General features: G+C 39.9%; 1 protein-coding gene across 4 annotated transcripts in view; it reads left to right on the top strand.

The window, feature by feature from the left end:
- NUP93 (nucleoporin 93) overlaps nt 1-14,696 on the top strand; it is a 77,507-nt gene that overhangs the window by 5,321 nt on the left and 57,490 nt on the right. For all 4 annotated transcript variants that reach the window (XM_085071745.1, XM_085071750.1, XM_085071746.1 and 1 more), the window contains exons 2-3: nt 169-382; nt 912-1,029. In XM_085071745.1, the coding sequence (XP_084927871.1) occupies nt 204-382; nt 912-1,029 (297 nt within the window). In that variant the 5' untranslated portion in view covers nt 169-203. The remainder of the gene's footprint in view (nt 1-168; nt 383-911; nt 1,030-14,696) is intronic.

Below are 14,696 nucleotides of genomic sequence, written 5' to 3'. Positions count from 1 at the left end.
AGGGAAAGCTCTCTGGGACCACTTGAAAGGATTTCCTTGATGTTTAATGCCTGGGGAGGATAGACAGTGTATCCTGTTAAGAAGACTTTCTCTTGCCACTCTGTCTGTGACCCCACAAATGTAGAAACTGTTTATAGCTGAGCAAGAATTTTCCGTTTTTCTCTGAAGGTTTCTGTGTGTCTTGAGTGAAACCTGCAGCAGAGATGGACACAGAAGGCTTTGGAGAGCTGCTGCAGCAGGCAGAGCAGCTGGCAGCAGAGACAGAAGGGATCTCGGAGCTCCCGCACGTAGAACGCAACCTGCAGGAGATCCAGCAGGCTGGGGAGCGCCTGCGTTCTCGCACTCTGACCCGCACCTCCCAGGAGACTGCGGATGTGAAGGCGTAAGTACGGAGCTGACACTGGAAACTGCACATGGGGTGGAAGCTGTTTACGGGTTTCGTTTCCAGCGTGGGGGGAGTCCTGCCGGAAGAAATAGAATGACTGCAAAGCTTGTGGTTTTTTTATTTTTCCTCCAACCTTTCTCCCACTTCCAAAAAATAATGGGATAATTGAAGGATTTGTCTGAGGAGCTACTGTTCTTGATTTTGGACACTAAAGCCAAAAAATGCAGTACCTTGCTCTGGCTGCTGCTGAAGATGTTTACCAATGTGGTGTACATTTTTTCTGTTTGGAAGGACTTGGCAGCTGTGCAGCACTGCAGTGGAAGAGCAGAAAGATTTCAGCAGGGCTGAGATGTTTAGATAGAGACGTAGGGCTGTTCGAAGTTTGGTTCTGTGCAGTTTGTATAACACATCTGGGAGCACTGTCTGTACATGGCGAGCTGCTGACCTAAATATTGCCAATGAGTCTGGGTTTAGAGTTCTGTCTGTTCAATACTAATTTCATATCTGTACAATTTCTTCCTTATAGATCGGTTCTTCTTGGGTCTAGAGGGCTTGATATATCCCACATTTCTCAACGACTTGAGAGTCTAAGTGCAGCTACTACATTTGAGCCTCTTGAACCTGTGAAGGACACTGACATCCAGGTAGGGACATTTCTGACGTGTGAATTACACTGCCCTTGCCACTGCTCTTCCTTTGTTGTGGTTCAAAGCTGTTTGAAGTGTTCTGTGGAGATAGCCTTGCTCTCTGTTTAGTTCACTGGCTAGAGGAAGTGCCAGAGTTAGCCATGAGAAGCAGCATTAAGTACCAAGATCAAAAGAAGTACTTTAAGTTCCAAATTCTTGCTGAAGTCAAGAGAAGCTAGGTACATACTTACTCCCTTTGTGGACCTGTCTTTCTTGGCTATGCAAGCCTAAATTGCCCAGGGATACCCCTCCCTCATAGTTTTGAGATTTTTTTTTTTTCTTTATCTGTTTGGCAAAACATGTGGAACCACTTGGCAATTTTGAGGTGTTTAAATAGGGAGCATTTAAGTCAACAAGCAAAAGTGAGTATAGCTTTTGTCTTTCACTGTATCTCAGATGTTATGACCTTGTCTTGGTAGTAGACTGAATTTGCCATGTTTCATATGCTTTACCAGATGATTTAGTTTTGTAAATTTCGCTATAAATGTCTTAGATATTATAATGACCCACCTATTTTTGCTTTCTGATCATTGCCTGCCCTTGTAGAATATCTTCATGATGAAACCTGCAGTATTCATTACTCAGTTGAGAGCTGGTAACGGAATTGATGTTGTGGGTTGCATTGAAGGCAACGGTCTGAATTACTGGTCAATCATTTTGAAGCTTATCTTTTCTCTCCTTTCTGGAAGATGGCTCACTTAGGAGGGTCAAAGGACTTGTAAGCACTTCTTTCTTTTTTTGCAGAAGTAGTATGCTCTAAACTACTTCAGAAGGGGAAGGGAGGCATGTGAAATTACCCCATTTTTTCTAATGTATGCTTTATTTTAGCATTTGGTGCCATCCATTTTGGGTGGAGGGCCCTTAGTTTAATCTCATGCTAGTGTTAGGAGCTCTGTGGTCTCCTGTCTTCAGGCAGACTTATTTAACTCGTTTTCTAAGGCCTCTGTTTCACTAAAAATCAGTGCTCTCTGGAGACTTTATGTATTGCCTGATCATGGAGTGAGAGCTCTAAACCACTGGCATTGCTCACTTTCTGTTTTTTCCCATTTTATTCCTTTGTTCCAATTTCTGATGTTGTTGTCTTTCTAACTGGTGATGTTAAACTTGGTACATGTCTTTCTTGACCTCATTCTGTCTAGATTTTTTTCAACAACTCTTGCCTCTTTTTTCTTTTACTTTTTTTTTAGGTTTACTACTGCTGTTAATTCTTTGATTTCTACCTTTTTTCATTTATGCTGTAAGAAGAATCTGAGTGTAGATTCTCAAGCCCAGAAGCAGTGGAGCGCTTGACTCTTTGGAGCTGAGATTTGTGGTGTATGAGAAAATGGATATCATTGCATAATAATCACATTTTTATATTATTACTAGTTACCTGATTAAAATGTGATCTTCTTCTTTCTTAATTATAGCAGATCACAAAGCTTTATTTGAAATGGTAATTATGGCATATTCTGATGGTGATCTTGGTATGTTTTCTTATCTCCAGTACATATTTTTAATCACGCTTGTCAATATTTGAATATATCCTCCTGTTCAGGAAAAGCTCAAAATTTAACATAAAACCAGTGGTTAATTGCAAATCAATGTGTTTAAATGGCCATATCAGCCAATAAGATTCAGCCCTTTCTTTAGGAAAACAGCTAAAAAGTACAAATGAGAAACAGGATTAAAATCAATCATTTAAATCAAAGTTCCCTGTTTGCTGTTTTGAATCATGATTAACACTAGTGATTTAATCACTGATCGCTCTAACAACTCATCTCTGAGGCCTAACACTTGTGTGCTTTGAATCTTAAATTTTTTTGCAGGCCATGTGCAAAAAACATAGTGAATTAGCTAAAAGTGATTTTGCAGGGGTTAAGGGGCAAGGGGCTCCATTTTAGATCGTCTTGGAGGCACATGAATAAAGTGTCGGTTTTAAATGTTTTGTCCCTGCTTGTTTTTGCAGTTGACATGTGCAAGGATTTTATGTTGTCTTGTAGAACATCGTCCTCTACTCTGAGGATATTTGCAGTCACGCCTGGAGCTGGCTGGTGTCAACAGTGCTCTGTACTTGAACGTTACTTGCTTAGAATATGGACAGGTATCTTCACTCCTCTGTAGGTTCTGGTATGCAGTCATGTCATCAACACTTTAAGAATAGCTTTTATTAAGATTTTGTTAGTTACGTGAGAGTACCTAACACTTTTATTATTCTTTTGTGTGTGGTTCCTCATATATGTGTTCCTTAAGCTTTAGTTTGACCATGTGGTGTTATCAATTCATAAATACTTTACAGCATCATTTGACAAAGAAACTGAAACTTTTTTGAGGAAAGCACCTGAAACTGCTGGTCTGTGCCCTCTTCCCCTGTGAAGTGGTGGTGGGACTCTGCATTGGCGCAGCCTCTGTGCACCACAGCACAAGAGGAGGTGGTGAATTTGGGCACTTGTGCCAGAGGCACAGACCTAATGCTTAGCCTTTGCTGACTGTTGCAGTTGTGTGAAGGCTACAAATATGATTAAATCTTTACTGCATGAATTTTAGGGTTCTGCTGACTTTTAAATTCTATCAAAGCTCTTACAGCATTAAATACTCCTTGGACTTCCTGCCATGTGTTCCCACGTCACTCCTTTGCATCCAGAAATTTCTCTGGCAGTTTGCTTGAGTTTTTCTGCATTCTTACCTAAAGCATTTAGTTATTGTCTTTGTTCCTTCTTCCAGTGCAGTCTGTTCTAGCAGCCTGTGGGAGGCCAGCACAGAGAGATATGCTAGAATCTCATCTCTCAAATGATGGCAATCAGCACTGCAGAAGGAGAATGCCAGGAAGTACCCTATTTCTTATATAGAGAGTAAAACACAGCAAGAAAAATCAGAGGGGAGCATCCTAGGGCATGAAGTCCTAGGATGCTGGTGCAAGACATTCAGAAAGTGTTAAGAGAATCTAGGAATTCACCTTAATAGAAGTCTTAGCTTGGGTTAACGAGCAAGAGGAACTTTCTGTACAGAACCTCTTTAAATGATGGTCTATAGTGCTGACTAAAAAGTGCACCAAATTGCAGCTCAATTAATTATCTGAATTATTTATCAGTTGTAAAATGTAGATTGCTTGCACATAAAAGGGTTGTGAGTCCAGGAAATGTCTCCCACTAGAGCAGTAGGCTGGGAAGATTATGTAAAAGATTCTAGGCTTGCCATTAAATTATAGAAATTTGTATTTTTCCTCTCTTATTTCTAAGTTTGTGTTCTTAAATTGCATGCAGAACTACAAACACTTTGCAGTAAATCTGTTTTATAATAATTCTTACGTCAGGAGTTTATAAAGATTTTTCTTGTCAAAATGCCCTATTTTGGCAAAATCTTTTCAAAATTAAATGTTAGTCCAGTGATTCTTAATCTCATATTTAGCATGAATTTGTGTGCTTGAGTCTTTTTGTTTGTTTCTTTTTGGCTTTTAAAAATTCAAGGTAAGGTTTGATCATCCAAATCCATGTCCCAAAATGGGGTGTGTGTGTGTCAACATAACATTGACATTCTGTTCAGAAAAGGTATTTCTTCACTCTTCCAATGATGCAAACTATGATGTCCTCTTCTAGTGAGCACTGTGATAGCAGATTGTCTGTCAGGTCACAGTAATGGCAGCCAGAGGAGGAATTATTCCAAGATTGTGGAAAGGCTGTGTGACTGTAATACGTGAGGTGGGACCTGGCCCCTGCACTTGTGCTGTTTGGTTTATGTATGGAGGTCAGAGAGAGATTTGGTGCTGCTCTGTCAAACTGATTTTTGGGTTACCAGGCAGGAGTTAGTTGTTAGATCAAGGCCTGATTTAGTCCTTCAAAGGTCATTTGACTGGTTACAGTGAATGTTATGCTTTACTGTGGGCTTTGTGTTTTGAACATGTCACATTGGCTTGATACTAGATTTGGTCCCCCACGTGCTTGTTCTGAAAAATCTAAGTCCAATGTCTTGGCTGTAATTTTAAAAAATGGTTTTGCTCTCATTTTTCAGCCTTGATCCAGCTCTGTGCAGATTTGTGAAATGAATACTAGAAGCAGACACAAGCTCTCCTTGCATGCCTTGGTTATCTGCTTAGAAAGTTGGAGGTGAAGGGCTAGCTCCATTACACTGAAGGAAGATTTTGTTGAATTATCTCATTTGTACAACAGATTCACCTTGGCCTTCTAATCTAGGCACAACTGAAAGGTTGCATACTAGGGTTTGATTTTGATTTCTGGGTGTGGATATTCAGAGTAGTGACTGAGTAGCTCTCTGGAGGTCCAGATACAGAAGAAGGAGCTTTTATCTAAATGAGGGCAGAGGGTTAGACTGAAATCTGTCCAAGTGGCAAGAGAGACTGAAATTAAGTATGTGGGATGTTTTGAAGCTTTTCAAAATGCTGTAATAGGTTTTGTATCAAAAGTAGCTTTGACTTCTGCTTTAGTGTTGGTAGAATCTGGGACCCACGATGCTTCCCCCAGCCCTGTATATTCTGTTTGTGTGTGTGTGTGTGACTCACAATTTAAAAACTCTTACTCTGACATCAGGTACTGAAAGGGTGCATTATTCAACAATTGAGCTCTTACTGCTATTTTATGTTACCATTTGTGATATACTTTGTGGTATCTGCTAGAATAATACCAAAGCCTGTGGTAATCTACTGGAGTGTAACTGAAATCAGAGTTTATAAATGGAAATGCTGACACAACCTTAAAGGGCCAACCTCAAGTGCTGTTCACCATCCATTGTTTGCATTAGCTTAGCCTGAAAATGCATTTTTCCTTTTGCAGATTTTGTCCTTTCTCATTTGCCAAACATTGATTTCTCCCCCCCGCCCCCAAGTCCTTCAGTTCTAATGGAGCTTGAAATTAAGGTGGCTTTATTTTTCTGTCGCTTCCTTGTTCACCCTAATCGATGATGCCAGCACAGCTGTGGGGACCTTTTAACCATTGCAGAGCCATGATGGTGAATGCAAGAGGACAACCTTTGACCTTGTCTTTTTAAGGGTTGGTCATTAGCTGTTGGTTTCTTTGCACTGCTGCAGCCCAGATGAAAAATACTATTTGTGATCATAGTTGGGAGTTCTTCAAAATCTGTAGAAATATTTGGCTCCAAAAATACCTCTCTTCAAAGGTTAAGTAATTTTTTGTCTTCCCTTTACTAGTGCATGCTAGTATCCAACCATGTTGTTTTCTTTGCCTAGGCAGTCTGATTGCATTCAGGATTTGAGCCTTAATGTACACATTTAGGCATGTAAATCAAGAATATAAATATCCTGGTAATTAAATGTGGCCAGAGGCAGTTTGCACACAATGGAAGAAGGCAGTGGTGGGGAATGAATGAGTAGTTTGACATGCAGCAAATGGAGCTAAGGGATGTGGACCTTGGAAATATAAATTACACAAACTTCCTCAGCTCATCTCTGATGTGTTTGATGTCTCCATCTTCTAAGTAACGTGCAACAATTTTACATAAACTGCAGCCTGCCTGTGCTCTCTGCTGGGTGATGAGGCTTGCAGGGCCTTGGGCAGTTTACAGCCCCAGTGAGGAAGCCAAGGGATCAGTGGCCTGTCTGACACTTGACAGTCTCCCAGGGCCCCTCTGAATGAACAGGCTGGCCCAGAGCCTCCCAAGGCCTGTGCTGACTAAAGGATGCCCTGGGAAGTGCCAACTTGTGTGTAGATTGGGATGTGACTAGGATTTAAGAGTGCAGGCTTCTCTGATAGTCAGCATGGGGTGTTGGGGTTTGTTTTGTTTTTAAGTTAAAAGGAATAAAACCCAACAAAAGCAAAATGCCCCCTTCCTTTTGGTATCAGGTAGATGAGTGAATAACACTATCAAAAATAAAAAAGGAGGAGGAAAAAAAAGCCCAAAACATTGGGAATGTTTCTGGAGGATTTGGGGTTTTTATGATTTTTGGTTTCTTTGCTTGTCAATTTTCCCCTCACATTTGTAATTTACATCTAAGCAGCAGTTTCCTCTAGTTTTCATTACTGCTTTAGTGGCATCGTTGAGTGCAATTTAAAATTACCCTGGTCTTAATTAACCTTAAAAACAAACATGTGCACCCCCAAAAACCCCAAATCATGGTACCTTTAATGTAGAATACTCAGGTGTTTCATTAGTTGGCCAGATTACAGTCATTCAGTAAATTCTCTGATACTGAATTATTTTAAATTTTTTCTGTTTGCTTGGTTGCATACTAATTGGAATAATTATGTGGTGATCTTCCAGTTCATCATGGTTCTGATCATGGATTCCTAACCCTAAGGGGCTGGGAACAGGGAGAGAAGATACGTGATCTGCCTTTCTCTTTCATCATGGGTAAATAAGAGGGTATGAAAGAGATATTTCTGAACTTTATGCTAATGCAAGGTCATGAGATGGAAAAATTGGGTACTCTTGTAGCTGTATTTATTGATCTATTTAAATTCTGCTACATCCTGGCACATTTCACATTTCCTATCTGCTTTATCCAGATAGGTTCTTTGCATCTCAAATCAGGACAACTGTAGACTTAAAAAATATTTTTGTAATAGATACTTCAAACATCTTAAAACATACCAGATTTTGAGTCATAATGCTTGACTTCATTCCCCCTCCCCTGTTTTACTTCTTTTGCTGTGCAAGCTCTGCCCTTGCATGAAAATAGTTCCAGTTTCTAATTGAATGTTAACTCATACTCCTGTGAAGGAGCAAATACAGTATAAAATGTAGTTTGGACATGACGTGCCCAAAACACAGCCTCCCCTGTGCTGAGGTGTAGACATCTCTGCTTCTCTTGGTAGCAGTGCAGGATCCTTTCATAGCTGAAACTCAGGAGCAAACCTGGATGTGAGGATCTGAGCCAGAATTTCCCCTAGACCTTACTTGTAGCAATGTCACTATTGCAAGAAGTACCGTGGGATTATTAATGACTTTCAGGATCTGTGTTGCATCTACCCAGGAGGACGTCATTTCTGGCAAGGTGGTACCTCTTAGTGTCACGCTGTCCCATTAATTTAGTGCTCGCTGAGGTCTTGTATTGACTGCTGACCTAGACAGTGTGTGCTCAGCATGTGCAAATGAATTGTTGGAATTGGTGTTTTCATGGTGCTGGAAAGATTTAGCAGAATGGTTTAATCTCTCCCCTTATACAGATTGGTGAGAAGAAACAATGCTGAGATGCAAATTCTTCCAACCTGGCTATTTGCCTTCTTCACATATCATGTCATAGAGCACTTACTTGGATTAAAGAAATGGTTTTATTTATTTATTTGAGGCTCAAATGTAGCTTTTGCAAAGCAGAACTCCTGTTTTGCTTTGTAACATCTTTTAAACCACTACAAATCATAGATCTAATAGGAGAGGATTTGGAGTTTTCCAGTATCTTGATTATAGCACTGAAATAAAAGATTTGCAGGGCTGTGCTGGAATTTCACAGTGGAACTGATTATACACAGAAGTGAACCCAGTTCATCTGTGTTGCAATTAAAGGGAAAAAAGAATTGTCAAAAATTAACAAGAAGGTAAAGGAGATTTCTAATATATGAACAGCATTTTGTGTAGTAGCAGTATAAGACCACAATTGCAGGGGGGTTATTGTTTTCTATATATTTATTTTTAAAGCAATCCAGTTTTCTCCTTGGACCTTGCTATGACCTTCTAGTGCCTGTGTGGAAATTGGAAGTGGAAGCTCTTGGCTTTGGGAAGCCCTGCTCACAGCCATGCTGAGGTCTTGTTGAAGGGACTTCTCACAGGTGGCAGAAACTTTTAGTCCCAGTGTTGCAGTGGGTTAATGAATTTAAGCCCACACATAGGTATGGGATCAAAAAATTAACATTTACCTATTTAAATCAATACGGCTTTTTAGCTCTTCTGAAAAAGAGAAGGAAAGAAAGTTTCCTAACTGCAGTAGGAAAAAAAGAATTGTGATCTTCAGCAATCATGTCTGAAATGAGACAGAGGGGCTTGGAGCTGACCTATAAGAGAGGTGAATTTGTTACCTTTCTCCTGTGCTATTGTTTTTGTGGGTTTTTTTGCTAGTCTTTATTACATGAGCATTGTCTTGACCATCTTTCTCAACTAATCCCTCATGGTGCTGTGAGCTGTACAGACCAAATCACTCTTCCACAAGGGAAATCTGTAATGTGAGTAGGCCAGACTCTTTCACCGAACTCCTGTGGTCACAAACAGCATAAAAAACCTTGGACACTCTGTTTTCAGTGAGGCAGTTAATCAAATTTATTAGGAAAAGCAGCAGCTGCTGCAGCTCTCAACTCCCTCCCCTCCTCTCAAGATCCCCTCATTTACTCAAGCCTCTTGAAAGTGTTACTCCACTGATGAATTCCACTGGGGTTTATTACTAAACCATTTGCGTAATTTAGCAGTCTGGGAAAGGCCACAGGTATATTGTTGTGCATGCCCTCCTCTCCTCTGTAGTAATTAGTCAGTTTGACTCTACATCCAAAATCTTAATCCTAGTCATTATCAAGCTTTGGTTTAAAACAGTCGCTAACTAAGAGTGTGTCAACTGTTTCTCAATGACTGGACATCAAACTGTGGATGTACTTACGCTTCCCCATGTAAAACAGCAGCCTGAAAATCTGGCAGTTTGTGGAAGAAATGTTTGGGTTGTGTGCAGGGATGTTTAACTTTCCTTTTTGAAGTAAAAATGAAATCCTTATTCCTGCCAAGATACGTTCCTAAAAGAAAGTTGCAGCCTTTTGAGGTAGAACTAAGGATACGTGCATTTGTTTCACTGATTCAGATTTTTGGCACAACTTCTCACTGTCTCCTGTTTTCTTTCCTATCCTTTATTTCTCATCATTTTCCACTTTAATTTTTTTCTCCTTACTCCAGTTGCATTCATTCCCTTTGCCTTTCTGCTCTGAATTCATGTATTACCTCTTCCCCACACTTTAGTCTCTGCTTTGACACCCTTTTGGGTGGAAAAGAGTTATTTGTTTACTTTGAGCTAAAAAATTAAACTGTTCAAACAAACAACAGTTACTGCAAGATGTCTCATTGGTTTTCCATGCATGTGGAAATGACTGAAAGAAGCTTAGGGAGTTGGATATTTTCCATACCTTTCTAATATTTGTATCTCAGCAAGCATGCAAGATGCTTGATGGTTTCACCAAAAGCTTATGCAGCATTTTGAGCCACAACTAATAGATAATTTTTAAACTTTATTGGAGCAGCATGCTTAATTGTTGTTTGGTAAAAATGGCTTGAGAAGGTTGGAGAGATCTAGTTTTAAAATAACTTTATGGGGGAATGAAATATATTGCTAGCTGGTGTGACTGCAGTGGAAGTCTCTCTGGACTATGGTCTTCAAGTATCAATTTCTGGATAATCCAGAAATTGTTACCTTCCCTGTTACCTTCAGGGTCTACTGTGGGACGGAGGTAGGAAAGGGGAGAGAGGTTTAGTCACATGTGGTATGTTTGTGGGAGCAAAGGGAAGGTTTGCCAGTGTCACACAAGGGCTGTTCAAAGGCTGATGAACAAGGAAAGGTAGTGCTAAACACCTCAGTGCTTAGTTTCAGTTTCAGCAGCTTTATTAAACCTTTCTAAATCCTTTAGTTGGCTATCCTAGACTTGATTCAGGGATAGAGGTTTAGCTGATACCAAAGTTGTCAGGTTGGTTGCCTTTGCATGCTTTCAGTCAGCACTGGATAACTCGGAGGAGAAACACGGCAGAGATGTTCATGGGGATACCCACTTGCTTTATTAGGCTTCACCTTGTTTCCTAGTAGTTAGAGACTGGTTATCCTGAAGCATGAGGAATAATATTTATTTCCACAATTTCAGTGTTGAACTCAGCTCTGGGTACTGTCAATATCCATATACATACTGAGTCAGTTTTTAATCCCATTATGGTTTTGGCATTGCCATCTTCCTGTGGCAGTAAGTTCCACAATCCAATTACAGACGATGTTAAAATTTATTTCCTTTTATTGGTTTTGAGCTGGACATAATTTACACAGACATTGTTTCCTTTTTGTTCAGACCTATATGAACTGGATTTCAAGATCTGCCCTTTCTAGAACACTTATTTCACTTGAAGTACCAGCTCGTACTTTGTTCCTTTTTTAAAATGTTATTCATCCCAGAAGTGTTCCCAGACCATGTCACATGCTTTTGACAATTGCCCAAGTCTGTCCTGCAGTTTCTTTTTTAAAGGGTATCTGTTCAGTTTACACAGTGTTGTTGATAATGCTAGGTTGTTTGGTTTTTCTGATAATGATATTTGGTGTAGCCAAACTCAGTGTGAAAGGCAGAAGTAGTAATCTGTGAAGGATTTGATTTTAATCTTGGATAAATGGGCGTGCATAGGTGGAAGTACTGTACAGTATCATGACAAATCCTTATCTCTAAACACAAACCAGTGGGATTCTTTGGGCCAGATTCTAGTGTATGAGAAAAGAAATTTCTGAAGAGAATGGGGGAGAAAATGTGGAGGGAAAAAAACAAATCACATTTCAAATAGATGATAGAACCTGCATGTTATCTCCAGATCCTCTGAGCAGTAATTGATTTTGTCTGCTATGGTTACCATACAGTAACTCTGAAACATTCATTATTTCTTTCCTGCCTCAAGGCTTGTAGCAGAAAATGGCATATTTAAATCCTTTTACTCTGTCTGGTAAGTAGATACAAAAACCTGAAGGTTTTAATGAATCTGAAATAACTCCTAATGCACTAGTCAAAAGACTTGCCATTGTCTTGACTAAATGAGACCATGACCATCTTTAGGTCCTATTGAAAGCAAAATGCTGGAAGCTGGATGCACAGATCCGTCTCACTGTGGAATTACACATTTGGACCCTGTACTCTGGTTGTTTGTTTTTCATAGATCCAACCCTGCTGTATTTCTTTCAGGGTTTCAACCCCTCTATCATGATTTAATTTTTCCAAGGTTAAAAATGGCTTATCCAGAAAATTTGGAACTCATTGCTAATGGTAAGAAGCTTGATTACTCAACAGATACTGTGAATCAATATCACTTCTTTATTTTTGTTTTGCTGTTTGACTTGAGGTTGATGCTTTGGCTTCATATTTGCTGGTAAGATGAAGTGCATGACGTTGCTGTGCATAATTAGTTAATGTTACAATGAATGTTTTGTTGTTTATCTGTGCTTTCATGCTCTTAGATGCTTTATTCTCTACCTTTTCTAATGTCCTCTTGGTTTCTTCATTTTTTGTTTTGTTTTGTTTTCCTCATCTGAGGAAAAGTTTGGGTTTGTTTTTTGTTTGTTTTTTTTTTTAATGAATTATGGAAATAAGCTCTCAAGGTGGACACCTCCTCTGGTTTGTTGCTGGAGCACTGAGGGAAGCTGAGCTGGGAATGATTCCCATCAACTAGTAGTGTGAAATCTTTAGCTAAGAGTTGATGGTAACTTGTCACTCAGTTATATCCCTGTTAGTAACTCTAGCAGAACTGTAAGCTCTTCTTCTTTCCTTCCTTCCTTTGGGTTACTGTATTTGCTTTCACCTTGCTTTGGGATTTTCTCTGAGGAATTTCTCCAGCAGGTAACTGGTCTGTGTCCAGCACTGTATCTCTTGGAAGCTGTCAGAAGGCAGCTGCAAATCTCCAGGCCTTCCTGCCCCCTGGTGTATATTGAGTCCACAGAGTCAGCAGGGCAGTCCTCTGTGTGAAAAGAGTCTGGGACTTGTTTTGAAGGCTGGATAGTTCTTGCTGATATTTAGGGGTGCTGGATTTGGGGAGGAAACATTATATATGAGTCCATATGTCCTCAGCAGTGCCAGAAATGGAATGCCTTTTGCAAAGCATCACCAGGAAAAGAGACGCAAGTCTTGTTCATCAGTCAGAAGTTATTCCTATAATAAATACCCAAAGCTAAGCTTTGAGAAGTAACATTCTTCTGCAGCAGAATAGCAGAACAGATCTCCTTCCTGCAGGGGATTGAATCTGCAGTGTGTCTTAAAGGGCAGGATTTAGTTTTCTGTCTCAACTAGATCTGTCTTCTCCTCCTGGTTGTAGGTTTGCCCTGTTTGTCCTCAAAAATTTCTTCCTCAAACTCTTCGGCATGCATTGATTCTGAAGAATTGCCTGTAACATTTTCTCTGTCGGAGATTAAATACTAATTTCCAGCCAATATATTATGTATTAGCAATGCATCCTGGCAACAAATGTTGCTTGAAACCACATATTCCAAGAGGAAGGTGGGAAGCGCAATTCAAAGACTCATGTTGTTGCAGAGACAGTTCAGCAGAACATGTTGCATGTGGGAAGTGCCCCTGTGGATCCAGAGAAGGTTCATCTTGCTGTCTTGGGGGAGTTTCTAAATCCTTTTATTTTACGCAGACCTCTGAGGTGGATCCTTTTACTTTCAGCACCCCTGGTTGGTGTCATCTACAGGAAAGAACACACATTGGTACTGGGATTTGCAAAGCAATGTTTGTCTTGTGGCAAGCAGTCTGGATGGTCATGGCTATCCAGAAAAAACAGGGTTTTTTCCTGATACTTTACAGGAACCTTACCAGGGAAGCTTGAAACTGGAAAATCAGATGCTGAAAGAGGAGAAGGATGGCCACTGTTTGAAATGAAAATGGTTTTTGCTGGTGCTCTTTTATATGCTGATTAATTGACTTTAAGCAGTTTATACAGGCAAAAACTCACTGTTGCACTGCATCTGGTGCAGGAGTTAGAGTCTGGTTGTCCATGCCTTCACAGGCTGTGCCTTCCCATTAGTGAGGCTCTTTCTAGTGTCAAAGGCAATGGCTTGCTGATTTCATCCTATTCCTAACTGAACTTCCAGAGTGATAAATTGAAAACTGTCATGACCAGTATCCTGTTCCTCACTGCTTTATAGAAAATGCATGCAGTAGAGAGTGAAATTGAGTCTCTACTATGTGTGACTAAAGAAAAGGGCTTTTTGTGTCTTTGACAATTTATTTTCCAGAGCGTTGCAATTTGGTTTTGTAAGCTAAATGTGTAGTTAATTCACTTTATTAAGAATCTGAGGAGTTGTGTTAAATATGTGAATTTGTGCAGGGAAAGTAGGTAGGTAGGACCTCAGAGTTTAAACAACTCTTGAACTTATTTATTTTACTCAAGTTTTTTACGTCTTGAAACAACAGTTTCATAGTAGTAGTTATAGCACTGGATCATTGGCCTTGCTGTGTAGTATTGACTAATTATCTTTTAAAAAATGAACTTGCAGCTTCCAGAGCAAATCCAGAGTGACACCATGTCAGTACCACAGGTGGCAACCTTGTGTTCTGACAGAGGCCTCCATGTGGTCACACAGTAATGCTACTTAGTGTAAGGCTGCTGGCCCTGGGAAGTGCCAGATCTGAAAGGCTGAAGTTCTGGCCTTCCTAATACCGTTTGTGAAATCAGTGCAGTGAATTAATGAATGTAGCATTCATTGATGGGCACAGCTTCACAGACTAAATCGTACTTACTCAGACTGACAGTGTCACAGCTAATTCCACTGGAATCTTCCATGGCCATTGTGAGTGTAAATAATTTAAGTGCAGTGCTGCCTTTTGAAGTGTTTGTATGAATTCAGAGCCTTTTGATATATTGTGGTACATTCCATTAGAGTAATTTTACCTGTGGGTACATTGCATCAGAGTAATTTTACCTGTGGGATCATCAGAGCTTCCTTTTGTGTTAATATCAAAGATTTAGTTAAT

This window comes from Lichenostomus cassidix, chromosome 11 (genome assembly GCF_008360975.1).
Source record: "Lichenostomus cassidix isolate B80296 chromosome 11, HeHo_3.0, whole genome shotgun sequence".
NCBI classification, from domain to species: domain Eukaryota; kingdom Metazoa; phylum Chordata; class Aves; order Passeriformes; family Meliphagidae; genus Lichenostomus; species Lichenostomus cassidix.
This window is presented reverse-complemented; position numbering and strand designations above follow the sequence as displayed.